Below are 25,317 nucleotides of genomic sequence, written 5' to 3' on the forward strand. Positions count from 1 at the left end.
CGTAGCCATGTGAGGAAAGCAATGGACCAACAATTCTAACATGTTGATGAGCAAAGTTTAAATGTTTACTACACACAGTAGAACTGAGACAATTGACTGCATGGACCCTACATACCTGAAGTGGGTTCCTGTGGACGTGAACAGTTATGAGTTCTGACTTGAAAGACACATTCCTCATCTCTGCAGCTGAGCTGTCTGTCTGCACATGGACTCTTCTCTTTATTGGATTTCCTAAATGAGGACCAGGAGTACCCTGGGCAGAAAGTGCTTTGATTTTGATTCAAATCCAAACATATTTCCTCCTTCCAGAAGAGCTTCCTGTTCTCTCACACAAATCGTGCCATAAAAGGATTGTTATTGTCCTCCGTCTTCATCTGTGCTCACTTTGTTGAGAGGCCCAGATGAGTTATCATGGGGATGGACTGAGTGTCATCATGCATAATTTATTATGGATTATTAACACTGGGCAAACATTGAACGTGAACCTGTTATACCAACTAGCAGACCTTCTCTGCAGCAGTTTAGGATGAAACAAATGGTAGTCCTAATCTAACTGTCACAGTTAAGGAAATCCAATTTGTAATGGGTACCTGAAGAGTTTGATGTGTTAATCACCGGCCTATGGAGTCGTGCTCATATGGACCCGTGCTCATATGGACCCGTCAAACTGGAAATAATAACCACACCTTGCACTTTTTCACATCCATTTATTTACTTTTATTATCCTGGTTGTACAGATAGAAACGGAATTTAGATGTTACAAACATAATGCATTATGAGCTGTTGATCCAGGGAAGTCAAAATGCCACACTCTGAACTGAACTGTAATGATAGCGTTTCCCCAAGCATTCAAGCTAAGCAAAGTAACGGCGGAGCTAAACCTGTTGGCCCTTAATGGTATGTTTGTCTATTTCCTCTCTCTGATTAATCAAATTAGCCTTTCATACATTTTATAGTGAAAATGTAAAAATACATTGCATTGATCCACAAATCAGCCCCCGGCCCGTTTCCAGAGATGGCAATATAATGTTCAGAAATTCAAAGAAAATATTTTGAGGGGAACAAGGGCGATATATGTATAATATAGAATACAAAATACAAAGACAGTACATAGCTCTATACTAAGATTATCGTTTACACAGAACATTAATTGTTCATATGAAATAACGATGATTATCAATCGTTCATCCATTCAGTAGCTCCAGTGGGAAAAGTGAAGGTGGCCTCACAGACCTCAAGATATGGATTTAGGTTTTCAGTCAAGTGTTCCTTTAGCTTTCAAATTGAAATAGGATGGAAGGTGTGATATGTTCACCTGAGAATACACTGTCCACTTGTACTTGTGGTGTACTTGGATATGTTCAGTTTCTTCCCACAGCACTGACACACATCTATGCAGGGCTGGTCTTAAACAAATAAGACATGATAATCGGTCTAGTGATAAAATTAAAATAAAATAGACCACATCTTTTGAACCAATTCAGTCCCATGTTCCTCTTACTCTAGTGATGAATGTATTCAAAAGTCATTTAACCTAAATGTACCATCAACAAGGCTACGATGACCTCCCAGATACACTTGTTAATCGACAGTATTGTCCAAGCTTAACAAACATTACATAGTTTACATACATTATACAATGACATTGCCATCCGAGACATCTCCATGTTATGCATTTTAATGAGCAGGCCAACAAGCTTTGGCTGAACCACAGTCTCAAAGCACTTCCTACTGGGCTTGCAGGAAGATCAGGAAATCTTTAAAGGCGTAATAGGAAATAAGAGCATGGGAGCATTTGTTGTATAGACCTAACCACAAGAAACTATGGATAGTTTAATCCACCGTGGGAAACAAGGGTGTCCCTCACTTCTTCATCATGCTCTATGACACACACACATAAAACACACACACATACACATAATGCAGTTCAAATGCATTCGCAAAATGTATATATACAAGGACGGAGGAGGGACAAAGGAAGAGTAGTTAAAGACTGGCCTGGTCGGATATGAGGCACAATGTTAAGCGTTATTTACATATACAGATAGCTAACATATCTTCTTGATGTTCATTGCACAAAAGCAAATAGAAGGGAACATTTGAAGAAATCCTTAACATCAATCATGAAATTAATTTTGCTTCCGGAGACCTCATTCATGCCGATATGGAAATATGAAAGCCAAAGGCAGTAGCCCAAGATATTTGTTCCTAATGCCTTGTGACATTGGTCACTACAGTTGGGCCAGTTTCCAAAAGGGCCCGACCAGGGCCCATGGACGAAATATTCTCAAGAACAGTGGCACTGCCCTGAGATCACGAGTTAGGTCATGTGACTATAAGTAGTAGTATGGGGTTGTGTCATTTCACAGGCATAGTGAAATGATTTTCAATCAAAATATACGTCCTGGCCGTCCTTGTTTGCTGGATTATGAGCGAATTCAAAAATCACAATGCTTTTCACATTCTACTCGTGTGCCGTTAACAAGCCTTCGGTAAGCCAAGTGTTTATTATTCATTGTTATTAATTCATATAATTATAGCTACTGCTATAATAATTACATAATTAATTTGGAAAACCACAAATGTCTCACAAAACATGTCAAAGCATATCCTAGAGAGACAGGTGTGAACGTTGCATACAAGTGTATGCCTGTGGGCCCTGAGGTAACTAATGCATTTACAACAGAAACACTCATACAGGGCTTGCTTTAGCTAACAACCAAAGGAACATGGATTCAGTGAAAATGGTACAAATCATTTAATAAATTCCATGTATTTAAATACTGTGGTCACATTCTGCAATTAAAATTTTCAATGGGATAGTGATTGACTTCAATTTCCCAGACGCCATAAAATGGTTTGAAAGTGCATTTTATACAAAGACGGCTGTGTGAGTTCAACAATAGGAGTAAAGACATGTTGCTAATACTGCAATGGATGGCAGGAGAAGGAACACTATGTTTAAGTATGACCAAGTAAATTCATCTATGATGTTTGGCAATTCCAAAAATGAACATGTCATTGGAAATGAATTGGGAAACTATTTCTGAGTTAAGATGAATAACACAGGTAGGATGGATGTGTGCACAGTGGAAGAATGAGAGAGTTTCTGCATGAGAATGAAACGTAACAACAACCACACAGAGAGAGTTGCTCCCCGTTCTAACTGCTGGAGAACACTATAAAGCCCAAGAAGATGGCAGAGGGTACGGTGGAACAGTAACAGATCTATGTGAACTATGTGGAACAGTGCAGATAGGAGAATACATGAGAACATAATGGAGAAGCTCTGGCTGTGGCTTCATCAAGCATGCAGTTAAAACTAAAAAGAGATGGGACCAATTTGTGCTCATTGTCTTTAACCTTGTCATTTACATACCATGTACCAAGTTCATGCAATTTCTGGTAAACGCACATAACCAGCATGTTGCCGTGCATTATTGCATTTGTGTGTGTGTGTGTGTGTGTGTGTGTGTGTGTGTGTGTGTGTGTGTGTGTGTGTGTGTGTGTGTGCGAGCGCGCATGCAAATCGTTTGCAACATGAGCCACCATTCTAGCAGAAGAAATGTAGCACTATTAAAATGGGATGTGTATTAGTTAAAAACTAAATGCATGCAAATTATCATTCTAATTTTCTGGGCCTGTTTGCGTTTGAGCATGGACAATGACCTTTGTGTTTCATGATGTTGTACTTATGAATAAAAATGTGTTTGTGAGAGTAAGAGGGACTATAGCAAGAAGGTTAAGTAAGAGGGTTCGGGGCGGTTCTGTTCAACAATCTTTTTTTCTGGTCACCTCTACTTGACTTTTTCAGCTCGGGGTTGGTGTTAGAGATCATCGGCCATGGAGTGGCCAGTATTTCAGGGCTTAGCCTGTGTTTTCTGAGGTTTCTTATCTTGCAGGACAGCTGTGTTCAATTCCCGTACACAGCCTGTTTATCTTACACATATGAACCTAGGCTCCTTGGCCAGGCGCAGGTTTTCTTTCTTATCACGTCTGGACGTGGTTGCTGTGGTAGATTGAGAGCAAGCACCCAAGTTCAAGGGTGCTGATGTCAAATCCACTGGGGATGGCCACAAGACAGCGATTCTGGTCGGGCAGAGGACAGAGGGTGAGCTTCAGTTGCTGTGTTGTGGAGAGTCCCACTTCTTGCTGGCTGCTACCCAAATCCCAGGACCTCCACATATGATAGTGCCCAATGAATCTAACACACCCGATGAATCGAGGCGGATGAGGACCAGGGTTCTGGTCAGAGGAGGGTCCTGTCTGAAGTTCAATCCATTCAAATGGTTTTTTGCTTTTCGGTTTTTCTCCCTACGCAAGACCCCATCATTAGGCCGACATCCTGTTGCTAACATTCTGCACAGGGGGGCGCCTGGCTCGGTAAAAGGGCAGCGTATGTTTTGTCTCTTGGGAGAACAAAAGTGGGGTCTTGAGGTGGCACACACGTATTGAAGTAATGCAGGTTCTATATATTGGCAGGGCACTGTATTAGGTAGATGCTGGGTATTTGATGGTAAATTTGTGACAGACTGGAAGTACTGGTAGTCGTAGATCAGGCGAGTGAATGCGACTGCAGCGATGGATCGCAACGGTTGACTTTACCCGGGGGCAAAGTACTCCCCCAGGGTTCTGGGCTCCGATGGGCTGATAATCTTCCTAATCTGGAACCAGTACCCAAAGGGAGCCGCTCAGTGGGTGCTGCTACTGGACACAGCGCGGGCCTGGTGGAGCACCCGCGGAGCACCATAGAGGGTGACCGATGCTATGTGGTTGTTCTGCATCACCTGAGGCAGGGGAGAGTGACATGAACAGCTGGGCTTCAACATCCCAGTGATGTGAGAGTGATGCTTGATCAATGTGGCTGGTGACACTGACCTCAAAGATCATCCTCTGTAGTCCAAAGCAGAAGGTGGAACCAAAGGGGTTGGTGTTATTGGCTGAAGACGACCTGCCAATCCAACGCACACTTGATGAGTTCAACACACACATTTTTTTTTTTCTGAAAGAAGACTATTGTCACATTAGGTCTAATTGTGTGACATTATATATGATCATCAACATAGTCATCTATGCCATTTTATCACCGTTACTGAAATAAGTCGCCAAGTTAGAGAAAAAAGGGGTCAAATCCTATGTTTTCACCATTCTCCCAATACACTTTGTGACCGTTCCACCCTGCTGCGGACCGAGTTGGCGTTGTTTTCGTGACGCAGTTTGTGTGGACATGTGGAGCTCTGTCCTGGCAGCGGTTAACTGCGGTGTCTGCTGGGAAGTTTAGTTTTTCGGACACTTACTGTATAGCAACACACACTGTGTGTGTGTGTGTGTGTGTGTGTGTGTGTGTGTGTGTGTGTGTGTGTGTGTGTGTGTGTGTGTGTGTGTGTGTGTGTGTGTGTGTGTGTGTGTGTGTGTGTGTGTGTGTGTGTGTGTGTGTGTGTGTGTGTGTGTGTGTGTGTGTGTGTGCGCGCAGCGATGTATTTCATGTCTGCTTCCGAGTGAGGGTCAGGCTTCCCGGACACCTATAGTATAACACTACGGTGTGTGGCGCATTACATATACCACCTCACGGATTACGGCGCTCATAACAGTTACACAACAATGGTGCTGTGGTGCGTCGTAACCATGGGGATAACACGCCCCCCTCTTTCCCAAAACTCTCAGCCTAAAACACATTTTTTTTAAATCACAGTGTTCCAACTCTATCTTAAACATTGGGTTCACTGGTTCTTTAAACACAGCTGTTGGCATTATGTGGTTTAAAAACCTCTCAGTCTTAAGAAGAGCTTGAAAGACTACGGACTTAACATCTACCCTAATGGTCTTAAAAGGGTTGACTGATGGATGACTCACCGTGTTAAATTACACAGACAGGTACCATTATAAAAATGTGGAGTCAGCCTATATTTTAATTCATGCGTAGCATTAGGCTCACCATCATTGATATTCCAGATGTTGTTGAGTCATAAAAAGCTGTTTAATGGGGGAGCAGCTCTGCATAGTTAACGCAGCTCTAAGACCTGAGAGTGTGAGTGTGAGTGTGTGTGTGTGTGTGTGTGTGTGTGTGTGTGTGTGTGTGCGTGCGTGTACCTGTGTAAGACCACGGGTTTCTCCATGGGGTGTCCTAGTAGCTCCTGGATCTGATCCCACTAACATACAAATATATTTTATATTCTTATATTAGAATTACTTTTTTGCAATACATTGACAGCACCATGTGTCTTCTAAACTAGACTTCTAAAATAACCGATTGTGTCATTTTAATTTCCATTGCACCATAAGTTCAAATTGGCAAGTGAGACTGCAAGCACATAAAAATTTGTAATTATGTTGTTCATGCAATGCTTCCTCAAAAGCACAATAACATTACAATAAGTCAAGCCATTACAAGCAGTTCCAACTTTAATCTGGTAAACAGCTGTGTGCCATGTAATGTCCATTCATCGCATACGTATCTCACCTTGCTGTATGTAGTCAATGTGCAGTCCTCTGACTGAGAGTCCGCTCCTCCTGTGCACAAGCCAGAAGCAACACACGTTAAATGAGGGCAGGCCATGGTTGGGACTGCTATGAACTGATATGTCACTGCTCAGAACAGCCACACTTACCTTTTTTGATGACGAGTGGAATTCTAAAGTCACAACGATGATATCTGAGGAGGAAAATTAACATTGCAGTTGAATTAAAATAATCACACATAACCATAGGCTAAATATTATGGGAATAATATTATAGAAAAATGACTTCAGCCTTACATGTTGAAGTTGTAATGTCCAGGGAAGTTGGTGTGGAGAACAAACTTCTTTACCAGATGAGTGGTGGAGTCAAATAAGATATCCTGGAAAACAAATCAACATCCCACATCACTGAGGGTCTGGATGGGCCATATGAGAACCGACTACACTCATGTCATCTTCCTAAGAGAAGGAAGATTTGGGGTTGGAATTTAAAGAGCCAGTGAAACCAAAAAGAAAGTCCCAGATTTAGAGGAAAAAAGGGGTAGGATCTGATGTTTTACTATTCTCCCCAAAACACGATGTGACGGGTCCACTCTGCTGCGGATGCAGGTGGCATTCTTTTCGTGAAGTCAGACTTCCTTTTCCGAGGTAGTCTGTCATCACGACCGGCAGCGTGGTGTGTGTGGACATGGGGGGCTCTTTCTGAGCAAGGATTTATTCAAGACCCGGGTCTGGGTCCGGGTCCGTGTGTGTGGAGCTCCGTCTGAGCAGCGATGTATTTAAGGTCCGCGTGCAAGTGACGGCTAGGCTTCCCAGACACACATAGTGTAATGTTGCGGCTTGTGGCGGATTTCACATACAGCATTGCTTATTTTATAATATTCATTCATAAAAAGTTACACAACCGTACAAAAAAATAATCATAAAGTTGCTGTGGGTCGTAACCATGCGAATAACACGGCGCACTCTTTCCTAAAACACTCAGCCCATGCGCATTTCATGAAATCACAGTGTTCAATCTGAAACAGTCGGCTAACTGGCTTTAAGGTAGGAAAATGTTGGGATCTTAATTCTGAGTTGGTCTGCAAGAGAAGAAAATAAAACCAAACCAGACGGGCTGGTTTCAGGAACTCGCTCATGCCCCCTTGACAGTGTCCCAGACGCACGTGAGCCTTGTGCGGTGAATCATTTAGTACTGTGCACACAATAACACACCTAGTCAACCTAAATCACGCCCAGGGGCTGGCGGTACATACCACTCCCAGGGGGAAGTAGTTGAAGAAGTAGTCGTTGCATTTGGAAGGGACCTGCTTGTGAGGCGAAGGAGAGTGGATCTTCATCTGAAACACACCACGGATTGTCCACATGATATAAAAGTGAACCAAGACTGATCTTTTCACGGATTGAGTGTATCGTTTTCCATATGAAGCCCTACGCCGGTACGGGGCAGGACAGAGGGATCGCTACCTTATCCTCAGACTTGTAGAAGACTTTGTGTGGCGAGCCGAGAGCACCCATCACGTCCTGACAGGAGTCACCAAAGAAGATCTTCCTCTCCACGGACCTGACCTTGGCGTCCGTCATCAGCCCGGGAGCAGAGCCTGCCGCCCAGCAGAGGGGCGAGGGAGGGGACCACAAGATGACCATCAGGAATACTATCAACCTCCAAGGCAAAACCCGAACTAAGACATTCAAAACACGTTTTGGGTAGTACTGTGTCGTTTTTAATCACAGACATTACCTGCCGTGAGGAGGCGCAGTTTAAGCCCCAGGGGTCCAGCCCCGTCCCGCAAGACATCCACATATTCAGCATACACGTTACCAAGGAAACATGCCAGCGGCATCAGGGGAGCCCTGATGAAAGCAATAAACATAAGACCTGTGAGCAAAGTGGTACTTTAAGTGTGTTGAAGTGAGAGGATTTGTTTTGGTGCTTAACTGTGTGTGTGTGGTTGTGTGTATGCGTCTCTGTGTGTGTGTGTGTGTGTGTGTGTGTGTGTGTGTGTGTGTGTGTGTGTGTGTGTGTGTGTGTGTGTGTGTGTGTGTGTGTGTGTGTGTGTGTGTGTGTGTGTGTGTGTGTGTGTGTGTGTGACCTTGTGTCTTGCAGGTTGTTGCCAGTGTAGATATGCATCCTCTTGACCATGGCCCCATGCGGAATCTAATGGGAGGTGAAGCACAGTGTAAAACAACTAGTGTTAGTACTGATTGGAATGGAGTCCAACACTCCTGCTTACTCTGACACATGATGGGATTTCCCCTAGTCTTCATTACTCATACTTTTGAGAAAGAGTATCGACACAATTGAGTAGATAAATTAATCGTGATTGAAAGAAAATAGCAATACTGGTATCATCAGGTTGTTCATTGTGCCAATATTATATAAGTGAAAGCTAAATAATAGTACCGTCCGACAGCAGGTGCTAAGATGTACAAGCCAAATTGTTAATTTGCATCAATTATGTTCTGTTCTTTTTAGCCGCTTTCATTAAATTATTGCAGAGCTGTCAAATCTGATACACATACAAGTAGTACTATGCATTACAGGAGACTCATCCGTGCCAGTACCACCCAGAAGAGATGACACACTTCCTCACCTCATACTTGGGGGCTTCATTCCAGGAGTCCAGTTGGAAAGAGAAGGACAGGCCACGGAAGTTTAGATGAAACAATTGTTCAGCGGAATTGTAAACTGGAAAACACAAATATCATGCATTATTTATAAATTAGCATTTTTACATCCCAATTTTTTTATTGCATGGGAGCAAGGATGCAAACATGGTTAATTATTTTACAGAAATTGCAAATGGATTTGATGGAATCATTATTATAATTGGCCTTAAGAATCCACAATATCAGGAACTGCAAGTACACAATAATGTGCTTCTGTGATTTGCAGGAATTCTGGTTTAACAGGAAAACATCACAACAGTCTTTACAGTGGTCAAGTGCATGTCTGTGCTTTCAAACTAATCTCTTGTGTAGAACACAAATGGTTGTCAGACAAAAAAATAAGGATATAATAAGAATAATAACTTGGTTGTTGCTTGGTTATTCTTTAATTTTTGGTTGAGTAGACAAAAAAGATCACATGATTGAAACCCTCCTACAGTCATAAGGTTGGTTTGTCTTATCACGCAATGACACAATAACTTGTAGCTATCCTGGAATAATGCAAGTTGGCTGGATGTTTCACCAGTCTACCCACACGCTATTCCCACTAGAGTAAACGATATACCATCTGAAAATAATAGTGGTGAGAAAAGGGTCCCACACAGTAAAGCTTATGCATGTTCATCTTTATTTAACATATATTACAGAATTGTACAGATGGTTTGATGGTGCATGTGTGTATGAGTTACCTCCAGGGTGTGTAGCTCCAAACGACTGATCTATTTGCTCTATTGTGGGGGCAATGGCCTGAGAATTGAAATGGACCCCACTGAAACGACACACGCATGCAGAATTGTTTTATTAAATCAATGACATCCTCACAGACTTCAATATACACCATCAACAGTCACATTGAGCAGATTAAATATGAAATCAAAATGGCTCTCTATATGCTCTCTAGGTGGCTAAGGCTGGGGGACGAATGTTCATGTTACAAAAATAAGAGTTGATAGAGAATAATCCAGTACAAAATTTTTGTTTCCATACAAGCAGGGACAGTATTGGTTGAAACATACGGTGATCCAACATCTTCACACCACTACTCACCAGTACTTCAGCTTCACTTTGATGAGGTCATAAACTTCAATCACCTGTTGAGACACAAACACACAACAACAGCGTCAAGGCCCTTGTCGGGAACTGTTATTGCACAAGCACACATTTACACACAACTCTGATCCAATATTCCAATCCTGCTTAACTCATAAACTCACACATGCACTATTGCCGTAGCACCCAAACGGCTAACACCAGAGTGGATTCTATGACAACAGAGAGTTAATAGTCACCTGAGGACTGATTGCACTGAATGCCTACAGAGATGGACACATTTGTTCCACATCGCTGGCACTACACTGATAATGTGGTACTTCACAGGAGTCAATGGGAACTCTGTTCTGGTTACCTTGAGTCTCTGGTTGGCTGCGTCAAACAGTAGTTTAATTCCATCCTGAGTCAAGTTCAATATGAGGTCGTGACTGAGTGGTGTCTGTTGGAAGGGGAACATAAACATGAGATACAGATAGACAAGGCATCTTTGGATAAAGCTGAGAATGGCGACATAAAGACAAGTACAAAAAACAAATCAGCGATTGTTCTGTGTTCTTGAACACCAGAGTTAACAATAGGTCATTATAAAAGCTCTTGAATCCAATTAAGAAACACTAGTTACTTTGGCAGATTTGCCGTAATCAGATCCGGGTGTTATGCAAATATTCTTGGAGTCAAGGCCAGATTACACTACTGTGTCATCTAGCTGTTGCAGGTTCAGCATTTGTCTCGACGTCATTGGCGTAGTCAAGAGCTCGACTGTCATAAGTCAATGACCCCTATCCGAAAATGTTACTGCACTGCAGGGTGTTGTTAGACGTCCTGCTTCGTCTTTCCTGCTACATGTCCCTTTTCATTTACGATGGACTAGTTGAGGAGGTTCATCACCACCATTACATTATAAAGTGCACCAGTCACTGAACAAGCTTTTGACAACACTCAGAACAAACGACGCAGGACCAAAAATGACAGCAATGACGTAGAGACCCACGGTGTACCTACAACTTAGTGTTCAACGTACTTTACACCACGTGTACAAATGTTAACCAAATGTATTTCCGACAACCTTTACTTAGTTATGCCTTAAGGGGATTTGTGAGGCAACATTGCACATTATTCTGTGAGCAATGTCTTATTCAATGTGTACTACTTTTTGTAGTGGGGGAAGGGAGAGTATAAAACTGTGAGAAAGACTAGAGAAAGGCACCTGTTCGCTGTATAGCACCTGGACATTCTTGATGATGCGGCAGTGTTTCTGAAGAATGGAAATGGCCTGAGCCAGGGGCATCCCTGAGAACACACATGACAATAAGGATGGAAAGTATGTTCCAAGCCCACACACAATCAGGCTAAGGACAGCTAAAGCGAGGCACAGGAAAACTGTAGTCTGAAATTAGATATACAATACAATTCTTAATTATATAATATATCAGTAGAATGTAGAGATAATATATGAATATGATTAACTTTGAATAGTTACCAGGCCTATATTCAATATAGTTGATATCATTTTAGTTTAATATGTTGACATGGTAATGTAAAAGACTGAACAAGACATTATACACAACAATGTACACATATTCACAACATCTACTATTAAAGATTGCTTTATTACTCACCTAAAGCAAATTCCCATTGTTCATTTCCTAGCGATCTCTCAGGCACTACTTCCAGATCCAGCATTGGCAAGTAGTAAGGTACAGCTCCCCTCTCCAGAGACAACGGGACCCTTCGGGGTCCTCGCTCTTTCTTTACCGTCTTCGGCTTTAATCCTTAAGACTATCTCCAAAAATGGATGGCTGCCTTAATTTATGGATACGTCAGATTTCTCCTATTCCTTATTTGTTCTAATTCATAGGGCTAAAACCTATACTCTAATTGCACGTCAATAAAAAAACGCTAGCTTGTCAACCGGCCAGGCTAGTGTCCACAATTAGAGAAGAAGATCCCAACCAGCCATCAGGGCGTGAAACCAACGACGAATCAAGTTGTTATCACGATATACTGGTGAATCACAAGAGCCAGGGCCGACGGTGTGCACATAAACACACCAGGCTAGTGGGCAGCTAACATAAAAAGCCAACAGGCTTTCCGATAACCTATTGCCTGTCAACTTTCTAATCGATCCAAAGCTGATTGTTCAGAGACCAGCAGCTCTTGTACTTATCGTCCAGCCTCGGTTCTTCTGTAGTTATTTAACTACCTGTAACTAGTTCAATTCCCCGTTTGTTCCAATATGAATAGGCGATAGCAATACGACAAATCACAACAAAAAAATAATTCTGATCATAAAAACATAAATAGTCTTACAGCAATCCCCGCCTCGGCATTAAATGCTGTGCATGTCGTTGTGTGTCCACTCTCTGGTTACGACAGCGTGCAGCTTGTCAACAAGGTGGTGTTTTACTGGACGCTACTGCTACCGTGACTGGTGGAAACAGCAACCCCCACCATGCAGTAAATAAAGTACAAATATAAATAGACACGTGTATAGCTTACAACTGTTATCGTATAACACAGCCAGAACGTTGCGCTTCAATGTGACAACGCCAAAACAAAGAAACCAAGCTTAGCTGCTATGCGTTAGCGGTCTCATGTATTCCTCCCACTGCAGTCAAGCTCTGGGGCTAGCTCTACAGCTGGTGCTACTTGTCTTAAATATAGGCGACGCGAAACTTGTTACTCATAAGATTATCGGCCTGTCGCTGTCTTTCTTTCCTGACTTTAATGTGTCTTCAATTTCAATATCAGAAAGAGGCAACTAAGTGTTTGCCGATGGTAACTTCGAGCCTCGACAACAGCCAGCTGTATCAGCTGATAGTTCAACTTCCTGTGTTGGACGCGAGGTGACGTGATGACGTCATCGTTGTTTTTGTATTTCACTTGTAGCTCAATGAATCTACACATTTAGGCCAATGATTAGGTCGGTTCATAATAGAGAAGGTACAAATTGAATTCGGTCGAGAACAGTCCAATTCGCATTTTGTTGTATATAATGACTCAATATAGTTACTGAACCTAATAACCTAACCATAATAAATACCTTTAGAAATAAAACACATTTATAAAGCACTATTTAGAGTAGTTTTTAAATTTATCTGTAACCCTAGGTATATAGGTTGTTCCTAACTGTCGGATTGATCATGATTCCTCTAACCCCTATCCACTTTCACCACACTTTAACCCTCCATCTCCAACTCGTTGGCTGTTGAGGACTTCCTCGACCCAACCAACCCCTCATTATTATCCTTATCCTTCCTCATTCTCCCTGCATTCATCAGCAACACATAACTCCTGGCAGGATAATTCCCTAGCTCATTTAAGCAAGCTTGGTTAATGAGCTGCCAAGCCACCTATTGAGAGATGTCATATCACCTGAGTCACATATTTGAACAGCTGATTTCTTTAATATATGTGCATGTTTAGGTATGGATTAAGGATGACATTGTTTCTTTGGTTTCACCATGACAGTTTTCACAGAGCACTGAAGATCCTACATGATGATTTGGAAAACAGGGAAAAAACTGTTTTAAAAATATTAATGAGGGATCACAAGGACAGAAAAGCAAGTCTGTTCATCAAAAAAAAATCTTCTTAGACACAATAATTATAGTACAATAGCTGTATGCACTGAATGCAAAGATAGAAATCAACTCAAGAGTTGAACAATATAAAACTAGTTTTGCAATAAAAGGGGTTGAGTCATCATAAAACTTCTGCCCAAAATGATAGAGGAAAATGAAATGAAATAAAATAACACAAAAATAAAAGCCACATGTCCTAAAACCTACTAAGCAGACATTACTAAATGATACTAATCTCAAATATACAAAAGCTACCGTTGCTTCAACTAATAAACAACAAAGAGCCATAAAGAGCAACGAAGACACAGAGTACACGTGAAATGTTATATAAAAGTTAAACACAGCAATATATTTCACAGAAACAATGTTCTGATGACAAAACAACCATGTTTCATGACCATAGTGCTGCAGCAAGATTTGACATTGACATTGCATTACGTTATTTTGTTCATTTTCATGCAAAGCAACGACTGGATGATCCTTTGAAAACAGTAACGATCTTCGGCTTAAATGAAAAACTGGTTGGTTTTGTAGAAAATTACTTCTCTGTTGTATTCTAAGTCTTGTAAGGGAACCATGCTGAAAATGTATCAGACACATCCTCAGGGCACCACTGTATGAAACTTTGGACTGCAAAAATAAGAAATTCTTAAATCAAACCTTGAATCACTGTTACTTAATTAATTTTTTGAAAGAGTGTGCTGACTTAATTTCTACATGACAATGGTACGGTAACAATAACAACAATAGAGTGCTTGGTTTCATGCATAAAGAGGGGATGAATTACCAATTTGGGCACATGGTTGATTGGATCACATAGTGCAAAACCCCTTTGGAAGACAAAGGACATCTGGATTGACCCTAACCCACTCAAAGATCTGCATCCACCAAATGTAAAAAAAAAGTAATACGTAAAAAAGCTTTGACTTAACTCGCCCAAATAATAACTAAAACTAGTTAAACTCAGGCAGCTGTTAGTCCCAGCCTTGCCTTCCGTACCATCCCGTCCCGCCCATTGTCTTTGCTGCGACGTGTGATTCAAACCCATGGTGGCAGCAAAACGGCCACTGATACACAGACAGCCACTCAAATGTTCCACCAGGCACACATGCAAACACACACACACACCCACCTTCCTACCCACACACACACACACACACGCACACACACACACACACACACACACACATACACACGCAAACACACACACCCACCCACCCACCCAACCACACACACGCGCACACAGACTCTTTTATCATCGTCTCCCTCTACCCCATCCGCAACACCTAGTTTCTTTCCCAGCACAGTGAACATTGGTCTCAGAGAACAGCAGGAGGTATGGCGGATGATCCACAGGAGTGTAGCACTGCACACATGGATTTGACTAGGTGGGGGGACCTTTTATCTTATCACTTACAATTTATAAACGATATATTCTTTCGATAAAATCAAAATAGAAAAAAGTTGTCGGAGATCAAGCCTCTATATAAGTCAATCAAACAATAGAAAATGCTATGCTCATGATGTGTTTTTCTTCTACAGCTGAAGACAGCATGATGACCATGGCCTGTGTTCTTCATCTCCCTGCTCATCCTCTTCCAGTCCGCATGGCTTGTGTCCTCAGATGGGGCCACCAGAGAGTCCTGCTGTCGTCTGCACTGTGAAGAAGATGAAGGTGATGAAGGTGACGAGACAATAGAGAGCATGAAATGGGGGATGAGGGTGAGGAGGCAGAAGGGTCAAGATGAGGAAATAAAGTAAGGGAACAAGTGCTGTGTTATCAATTTAATAACAGTAAAATAAACTTTTAATATATGAATACAATTACTATGAAACATGAGTTAAAGAGCACAGGGAGAAGCCCAAAAGGCCCAAAAACAGAAACAGTGGGGCTTGCTTGTTTAACAGTAAACAAGCAATTGTCGCTCTAACCCTATTTAACACAGTTTGTGCTTTTAGAGTTTAAATACATTACGTGGTTCAGTTTTTACAATACGTGGTTCAGAATGATTCCAACAGAGGGAGCAAGAGAGCCATATAATCTGAGTTATCTAAACTGCTACGTTTCATAAACATAAATACTATTGATATTTGAGGCAACGCACCAGGCAGACAGACAGTCTGGCACATGTAGGCCTACAGATTACATCAACAACCCAACAACAACAACAACAAAGCACATTCAAAAAATGAATATTTGTATCTTGATCCATGGTTTGACCCTTATGCATGATTGAAAAGTACAGTATAGTATGGAATGGCTACAGAAACACATGAAGAGGTGATGGAGGAGAGAAGACGTGGGTCAGAGAGCAGACAGAAATAGTAAAAAGGGGAATGTTTGGCATGTTGATGGTATCTTCTTGACTCTCTCTCACACACACACACACACACACACACACACACACACACACACACACACACACACACACACACACACACACACACACACACACACATTTATAGAACAACACACTCGTTACTTTACGTCATGCTACAGATTTAACTCACAGCCAGACAGACTCAGATCCGTCTGACCATTTGAAAAACAAAGTGAATTCACTATGATTACACTATGACCACAACTGCTGCCATTATTTATCCCATGCTTGGTTATAATTACATTATTCAGAGTCAAAGCGTCTCCCTACTACACTTCACAAAAACAGTTGGTCAGTTGCTATGCATGTGTGTGTGTGTGAGAGGAAGTGTATGCGTACTGCATAGTAGAGGTATAATGTTTTAATCCTTCCTATTCACCTAGGATTTTAACTCTATATGCGGCCCAAAGTTACTGTAAAATTAAAATTCAGAGTGCGGAATCTAGAATTGCCATCCACATCCCGGACGGTTTCTGTTTTGTAATCGCGGTGGAGCGCATCTGTATGAAGTCAGCTGCGCTGTGCTGTTCTTCCTAAAAGGGAGTGGTCCTTAGTAATGAGAGGGGCCAGGATGGAGAGCCTTGTATCTATTGATCCACTGTTGGTGGCATCAAGAGCTGCTTAACCACAACTCAATACTGGCAGTTGGTGTGTGTGTGTGTGTGTGTGTGTGTGTGTGTGCATGTGTATGTGTGTGTGTGTGTGTGTGTGTGTGTGTGTGTGTCTGTGTGTGTGAGTTTGTATAAGTAAAATCTGTCCATAATGGGTGCCTGTGTGTGGCATTTGTGTGTGTGTGTGTGTGTGTGTGCCTGGATGTTTAGCCAATCCAGGGGGTCTGATTGCAATCAATATAAATTATATATTAATGCTTTCAGTGCCACATCATCATTCATCACCTGATCTCCTTCTGCAGACTGCATGTGTGTGTGTGTGTGTGTGTGTGTGTGTGTGTGTGTGTGTGTGTGTGTGTGTGTATGTATGTATGTATGTATGTGTGTGTAAATTTGAATGTGAGTAGAAATTAGGAGGGTAATATTTATTTTCCAAATAGTACTTTTTTTATCAGATGATGAATGTAAAGGTGCCTAATCATAATAATAATCATAATTCATTACTATCTCATTGAATATAATGTCTACTATATTGAAACATATTTTGACAAAAAGCTTAAAGGGACATCGGGTCTCATTTCCAAGTGAGCCAGTGTGTTATTTATCATTGGAGACCGTTTTCAACACTTTTCATTCAGTCCTTCTAGTTGCAGAAATCGCTGGTGCTAGGCTAGCGCAAGTCGAGCGGAACTGCTAGCCTGCCAATAAAAACAGTTTTACCCACTCTAAAGTACACCCGATGCAAACCAATTATAATGCCTGACTATCGATGTAAATGTCTGTGTTGATAGAATAATATTAGAAATAAACTATCCTTGTATCTCAATGATCACATTACATTTTGGGGGACTACTTTCTCAGCAGTGGCGGAATTTCACTTTGCGCCGGTGTAGCAACCAATTCACTACAGCAGAAGGTAAACAGAGAAGCGCACTCCAGGTAATATCAGTCCGCCGCTGCCGTAGCTTGCTTCCAACTACAGGGATTATAAACTAAATGCAATGCGATGCAAGGGTAAGTTTATTTCTAACACTATTCTATCAACACAGACATTTACATCGATAGTCGGGCATTATAATTGGTTTGCCTTGGGAGTGGGTAAAACTGTTTTTATTGGCAGGCTAGCAGTTCCCCTCGAGTTGCGCTAGCCTAGCACCAGCGATTTCTGCAACTAGAAGGACTGAATGAAAAGTGTTGAAAACGGTCTCCAATGATAAATAACACACTGGCTCACTTGAAAATGAGACCCGATGTCCAAAATCCTGAACTATCCCTTTAACTTCCTGTACTTTTCACTCTCTTTTCTGCTCTCTTTGATTGTCCCCCCTTTCCACATACCTGTTTTATTGATTGAAAAATAATATTTGCTATATGTATTAGTAATATGAGTTCCGTCTTTCATTTGCGCAGGCTGTCACTTTCAATGCTACCGACATTGGGCAGGTTCTGAAGGTTCTGAGATGTTTGTACACTTCTTTTACATTCTTTATTTATTGCATCTTGTTAGAAATATTAAGATAGCAGCTTTATCTTTGCACATTCATCTCTCTCTCTCTCTCTCTCGCTCTCTCTCTCTTTCTCTCTCTCTCTCTCTCTCTCTGTTGTTTTCCATCCAATGTCTTCCATTCATTTTGTAACCTTGCATCCCTTCTCAGTCATCCCTTGCACCTACTTTCATTCTTTCTGCTACATTTATTTCTGGTACATAACGGATGAGCTTATTTTGATTTTAAATTAATTTAAAGAAAACCGTAAATTAATTATCAGGCTTTCAAATTGAAATAATGAATTTACCGACCTTGGGTGTCCTATTCGTTTGCGTTTCTATAGCCTTTTTTACTTTCAATTGCTATTTTTTTTTCAGTGCTGCTGGAGGGGCATGTGTGAGAGAATGACAAAATAAAATTGCCAATTATATAGAGGAGGGGTGTAATAGAGTGAAGGAGGTAAATATATGGTATGAAAAAGAAAAGATATGTCAGGACAACAACAGACAAACAAAATGAGATAGAAGGAATTACTAACCACAGAATGGCTGGACAGAGATTGTACATTTTGTTTTGCTGTGGCGGACACACCGTAATAGAACACACAGACTACAAGACAAACCTGACTCTTGACTGGGTTTATGGATTATCAAGTGGATATTAAATACAGGATTTGATGTTTTTTCATTCAGCAGGAGGTGGTTCTCCTTGGCCCCATGGAAGTCAAATTGAGCTCACTCATTTATTTCAGTTTCACACGCATGCATAAACTGATGCACACATGCACACTCATCAACACACACACAGACAGAAGGTGTGATGGAAAGCGGGATTTGAAAGAGACCTACCGTGTCCTGTTCTGGCTGTCTGTCTCTGTGTCCTCAGTCCCAGATTTTAGAAACCACGGGGTCCTGTACAAATAGACAGTGCACTTTTAATAACTGGCGTGACTTCAGAAAGGAAACATTTGATGTGATACATTTGATACCAATGAGTTGCTCTAACTCAGTGTGGATACCCTATCTAATAATAAACAAAGATAATTCAATATATAATACATTGAATTATCTTATTTAAAAATAAAATGACATAAATTAAAAGGTTATATCGTAATACAAAATCAACCTTTTGAGGCTTTTTAAGGCCTTTAGGGCAACAGTCCAGAATACACAATAGTATAAAACAGCAAACCATTGTAGTCAAATTGATTGAAGAATCAAAAATCCCAGCTCTAATTATTCATTATATTAAATTATCATTTTTATCATGGGTACTTATAATTACTGCTTTAAATACAAGATGAGCACCACTGAGCTAACCGTCCTGTATTCTTCTATGTGTGGTTTAACCCTTAACTTTAACATTAACATTAACCCTTAACAATGAACACCTCTTAAGGCTAAACTGTCCGAGCCGGCGTAAACCAATAATGACGTTTTGCGTTGTCCTCGCTCACAGTTCATACAGCAACCTACCCCAACCTACCCCACCTACCGACCTACCCCACCTACCCCACCCGCCCTTACCTCTAGGTCCTCTCTGTGGGATCGGTCCCGGTCTTCAAAGTCTCTGGTCCTGCGCCGGGCATCCTCAAACGCTGCCTGGGCTAGAGCATCCTCCTGCTGAGGACAGAGAGAGAGAGAGAGAGAGAGAGAGAGAGAGAGAGAGAGAGAGAGAGAGAGAGAGAGAGAGAGAGAGAGAGAGAGAGAGAGAGAGAGAGAGACAGACAGACAGACAGACAGACAGACAGACAGACAGACAGACAGAAAAGTGTTAACACTAACCAGTTACAGGTTTGTCTCTGTGGTACCAGTATCTTATCTGACTGATTTCTATGACAGGATTGTGAACTGATGTGGTATTATGCTGAGTCTAAACCAGGGGACAGAGCGTGGCCGTTGCATGTGCTCCTACCTGGGCCCTCTCCTCGTCGTACTCCAGACAGCCCATCCCGTCCAGCCGCTGCAGGTCTATCCAGCCCCTCCAGATCACACACACTCCGTTCAGGATCATGGGAGCTTTTAAATACACCTGCACACAGAGACAGGAATCGATGGTATCAGTTCTGCAGTTGGAAAATAATTGTATATGTGCAGTATATCTACATAAATATATATATATATAAGATTTTATCTATATATAGATATAGATATAGATATATCTCTATACTTTCTTTTGACCACACGCCAATTAAAGATTTGGTCGCTGGTACCTGTTTTGTATTATTACATGTTTATAAAGAGGAAGAGTAAATGATCAAATGCATACCAAGAAGTGGAACTGAGTTATCTGAACTATGCACGTCACAGTGCCTTCTCCTACGTTCAGTCCCTCGCGGCTAATTTGGACTGCCTAGCCGCTACACAGTCGATCCCTGCTCCTACATATCACGGTCAACAAATAGCAATATGATACATGTAATATTTGCGTGGCCCCTCGTGGGGAAAAATAGTAATTGTAAAATACACAGATGTAAAAAAAAAAAACGGCCTTTCTACTCATCACGAGTGTCTTGTTTAATTTCTCCAATATAATCTCACAAGTAGAGCAAGCCATGACAAACAGCAGGTCACAACCCAAATTCAGATACAAAAAAATAGCCTTTTTTTTATGTCCTTGTGACTTCGGGTCATGAACCCGAGTTGGTAGAACAATACAAGTCTATCATAGCATCCTCATGGGAATCCTCTTCATATAGCCATCCTGGATTCAGGACTGGCCTTACCTAATAATAAACAAAGATAATTCAATATATGACATTGAATTATCTTATCTTAAAACAAAAACCAAACCAAACAAATCTCCTTAAAACCGGCATTCAAGGCACACACCAGAGAGACAACGGTGCAAATATCCTTCTGACCCACTGTAAAGCATTGAATATATTAGCCCCTACACGAAGGACTTCACTGAAGACCTATGTTATGCTATAGACGTTGTTGCATATTTGTCTTTGTTTGCGTGTGTGTGTGTTAGATAGATGTATTTTGTTCTGTATCTACTTATCTTTGTTTATATATTTTTTATAAAATTTATTTCGCAACATTGTGACATATCACTATAAACTTTCATGCTAATAAAGCATATTTGAATTTGATAGATAAAAGAGAGAAAGAGAGCAAAAAATGGAGCGAGTGAGAGCGATTTAGAATTGAGCAACATGAATAATCTACAGAGAGCGAGGGCAGACTAGCTGACGACAGGCCCTGTATTTTTTCTGGATCCCTGTTGGTTAAGATCTGGAAATGGCTCCATGCCAATACAAATCTGCTCGCATTTCTCTCTATGTTGCTCCTTGTTTGGTTATTGGAACCAGGTTAGGATCAGTTAACGTTTATGGTTCAAATTTGTGTCTTTAATATATAGATCTTGTAACCATTGCTCCTGTGCAGACCACACATTTCATTTAGCATGACAAAACAAACACAAACACCCACCGAGTGGGATTTGTTTGTAAGATGATTGCAAATAAATCAGAATTCATCTCAAATGATAATGTATTCCAATGTAATGGAGTTGTGTGGCTGAGTGGAAGGGCTAAGGGGGAGAAATGGAAGAGATGCATTTTGGAAGAGATTTCTGTTTAACGACATTTGAGCATATAGGATAACTGTTTCAAACATACATTGCTCAGGCATACGGATAAGAGCATTTTTCTGTGTGATACAAGGCAAGTTCCACACTACTGCATTTTTCCCCTGGCTATTTTTGGACAGCCTATCACAGGGAACTCTTTCACCACAACTACCCACAGTGCACTGGGCCTACTGGGGGAGGCCGCACCCCAAGAGAATATGGCTTTTGTGTGTGCTCAGAGAGTGTGTGTGTGTGTGAGTGTGAGTGTGTGTGTGTGTGTGTGTGTGAGCGTGTGCGTGCACTTGAGAGAGTAAGAGAGGGACATATAGACAGACAACAAGAAAGACAGAGATGGTTCCCGTGTCGGTGTCTGTGTGACACTTTTATAACAAGAAAGCCCTACTTGACGTGACAGAGAAATGGGTTCATGCACATGTGTGTGTGCGCCTGTGTGCAAGGGAAAAATATGGAGGAACGGCCTAACCACAGACTTCCTCTGACAGAAATTCATGTCCACCCCCACACATCCATACCTAAACACACACACACACACACAGAAAAACGATCTAATCTTGAAATTGCGTTCATGTAGTAACTAAAGCCTGGCCTCAGTTAAATTAATTAGTGATTTCAGAACCTTTGGTGTCTCTGTGTGTTTATTTATAATTACCGTCACAGAGGTTTGTTTGTGCATCTACCTGTCTAGGGTTGGTAAGTCATTGACGTGAACCAAGTATACTGCCTATGTGTGTTTATTTGAGTGTGTATGATAGAAATAACAGGAATATAGACATTGTGTAAAGGAGACAGACAGATCGAGGGAGAAGAGCTAGAGAGTGTCTGGCAGTATGGTGGCTACAAATGTCAAAAAGAAGAGTTGGTCTGGTGCCCCATTCGACTGCTAAGGGTGTAGCAACACATACACAGACAGACACACACACACACACACACACACACACAAATACATGCACACACACTCTCTCTCGCAATGTCAATACAGTTTGACAACAAAAAAATGACGTCCAAACCAGTTAGGAATGTGTGTGTGGCTTGAATGAGTCAGAGTCGGCTGCCAGGCTACATGTGGGGGCTGCAAACACAGATGCCCATTGTAATCACACACCTCATGTGCATCAGTCTGTGTGTGTCTGTGAGTGTATGACGAAAGGCTGCATTATTGATGGCATTTTAGTGTGTGTCATGTTGTATCCAAAAACTAAACGTGTGGATAATTCTGTATCGACCGAATTATCCACACTTCCACAATCAAGGATTGTGGAAGTTTTTTTTGGAATTCAAGTGTGTGTGTGAGTTTCTGTGTTTCTGTGTTCTATTATTGTGTGTCTACATTTGAGTTGTGTGGCTGTTTGTGGATATCTGTGTGGATGTCTGTGTGGCTGCGTGGGAGAGATGATTTGAGTTTAAATTATTTACGCAAAGCAACTTGTGTTCGCGAGTCAGCAGTAACCCCACGTCTTTCTGTTTTGCTTGTCTTTTTTCCACATTGCCGTTTTCTTCACTAGGTTCAAGACTGTCTTTCTTTATTCCTGTAATATTAACTTTTTAACATTAAACAAACGTCATTTACAAGTTCAAAATGTTTCTATATACTGTCCAAAACAATATACCCTCTTTCCTCCTGTTGTTGTCTTTGTTCTAAGTCGACATATTGCTTTGTTTGTGGCCACAGCCTAGCACTGCCAGATGTGGGGAAGATAACCTGGAGGAGGCAGAGAGAGCTTCACATCACACAGAACACAGAGAGTTGGGGAGGGGGTAAACAGTGGTAAACATTGAAAGAGTCAGACATTGAGGGGACGGGGGTACAAAGATAATTAGAGACTGAACGCCCAGAGAACAATAATAACAGGTGTGCGTGTGTGTGTGTGTGTGTGTGTGTGAGAGAGAGACAAAGGGTGTGGCCAGGTGCAGGTGGAGATAAAACACGTTGTTGACCTCCCGATCCCAGATTCAAAACAGCCCAACGACCACTGTGCCATTGTCTTGACACACACGCACACACACACACACACACACACACACACACACACACACACACACACAACCACACAGCACTACATGTGGATACAGCTTCTACCTCTTCACTTCACAAGACCTTTCCAGGCAGCTGCACCACTGTTTGTTAACATGGAAATAGGATGCAAACACACACAAAGGCGCAGAGTGATATAAAAAACAGAATAGAGAGAAGGCAGGAAGGAAATATCACAAACAAAATACTGGGATATCAAAAGACATAACACGGCTGTATTTCTTATATCTCCTCCCATACACACACACACACACACACTCACTCACTCACTCACTCACTCACTCACTCACTCACTCACTCACTCACTCACTCACTCACTCACACACGCACACACAAGCAGGTGCAGGTGAGCTATGTGGGTCAGCTATTGGCAGTGGAGGCGGTGGACCTCCAACAGGGGATAGGAGGTCACACACACATGCTGTATTCCACACCAGCTCCACCTCTCTCTGTCTCCTCCTTCCCCTCCTCTGCAGGATATTCTCTCCATCCTTTGCGCCTTGTTAACAGTAAACAGGCAACACGCCCACAATCACACCATTTGAACAAAGCAAAATATAGAATATATAGAAAATAGAACTATACTACAAGAAAACACACATACAAACACACACATGCACACACACACACACACAAACACACACACAGGGGTGGGATGTTGCAATGCATCATGGGGGAGGGAGTAGCCATCAACTAAATGCAAAGAACATTGATACCAGCTGGGATGGGTATATATATTTAAAAGACATGATTTTCAATTTGTCTATCTTTTGATTTTAGGCACACATTCAAGGACACACATGACACACTCATTGTGCACACAGGCATCACACAAACACGCACACATATTCACAAATATGCACGCAAACACACACTTAGCCGCAGCAGAAGGAGTAGCAGAGGGAACCAATTAGTGGTCTGGTATTGATGATGTCAATAGCAAGTCACGCACCAATGGAAGGGCTTCTGATGAAGAGGTAACATGACACCAGCCTCACTCGAACTCTGGAATCTCTGGAAAACCCTCTATTATGCTTCAACCACCACGTTCCACCCTTTAAATGCGTAAGCTATGGCCTCAGGGTACCGAGCACTCTCCCCCAACCATCAACTCCAAACTAACAAAAAATGAAAGCTTGGTAGCCAACCGGTTGCAGAATGAGTTTTCGTTAGCGTTACAGAGGTTTAGACGGACCATACCGCGGGCAGGGTAATGTGTATGTCTGAACTGCATCTGGTCGTTTGCAATAGGATCTGCTCCTCCGTGTGACCGCTGACATGCAAGGAAGGTCCTGAGCAATTGTGCCACACAAGACACCACTGAACCGTTTCTGATAGTGGCTCGAGGGTTTGATCCCCAAGGTCCACACTCCACCTGTATTCAAGCCTCAGCAAGACGGCGAACCCCTATCTGCTCCTACAACAACATTTTAATTCACTGTAAGTC

The 25,317-nt window shown here is 41.8% G+C and overlaps 2 protein-coding genes across 3 annotated transcripts in view; both read right to left on the bottom strand.

The window, feature by feature from the left end:
- Positions 1–702: 702 nt before the first annotated feature.
- On the bottom strand, positions 703–12,978 carry phaf1 (phagosome assembly factor 1). Its single transcript, XM_084477551.1, has 16 exons — positions 11,798–12,978; positions 11,386–11,468; positions 10,534–10,617; positions 10,176–10,219; positions 9,818–9,897; positions 9,053–9,147; positions 8,552–8,616; positions 8,200–8,312; positions 7,926–8,059; positions 7,715–7,798; positions 6,756–6,838; positions 6,609–6,652; positions 6,461–6,510; positions 6,091–6,149; positions 4,879–4,951; positions 703–4,787 (listed from the first exon to the last, which is right to left on the bottom strand). Exons 1-16 carry the CDS (start codon positions 11,859–11,861, stop codon positions 4,692–4,694), a joined length of 1,251 nt encoding a protein of 416 aa, XP_084333677.1. The 5' UTR covers positions 11,862–12,978; the 3' UTR covers positions 703–4,691.
- Positions 12,979–13,587: 609 nt separating this feature from the next.
- Positions 13,588–25,317, bottom strand: part of cbfb (core-binding factor subunit beta) — a 19,357-nt gene continuing 7,627 nt past the window's right edge. The window contains exons 4-7 of one of the 2 annotated variants that reach the window (XM_084477431.1): positions 20,156–20,272; positions 19,768–19,863; positions 19,090–19,152; positions 13,588–15,415 (exon numbers count right to left, since the gene is read on the bottom strand). In XM_084477431.1, coding sequence (XP_084333557.1) covers positions 19,123–19,152; positions 19,768–19,863; positions 20,156–20,272 — 243 coding nt within the window. In that variant the 3' untranslated portion in view covers positions 13,588–15,415; positions 19,090–19,122. Of the gene's footprint in view, positions 15,421–19,089; positions 19,153–19,767; positions 19,864–20,155; positions 20,273–25,317 lie in introns of both variants that reach the window. The other variant, XM_084477430.1, reaches the window with a different exon arrangement.

Source organism: Micromesistius poutassou, assembly GCF_964030765.1.
Source record: "Micromesistius poutassou genome assembly, chromosome: 13".
In the NCBI taxonomy this organism is placed as follows: domain Eukaryota; kingdom Metazoa; phylum Chordata; class Actinopteri; order Gadiformes; family Gadidae; genus Micromesistius; species Micromesistius poutassou.

Bases quoted from the DNA above. Each gene is read 5' to 3' on its own strand.
- phaf1 (XM_084477551.1), bottom strand. From the start codon at position 11,861: ATGCTGGATCTGGAAGTAGTGCCTGAGAGATCGCTAGGAAATGAACAA. The intron at 9,898-10,175 runs GTGAGTAGTGGT...GTGTCGTTTCAG, and splicing joins AAAGTGAAGCTGAAGTACTG to TGGGGTCCATTTCAATTCTC. The intron at 9,148-9,817 runs GTAACTCATACA...TGTGTTTTCCAG, and splicing joins TGGAGCTACACACCCTGGAG to TTTACAATTCCGCTGAACAA.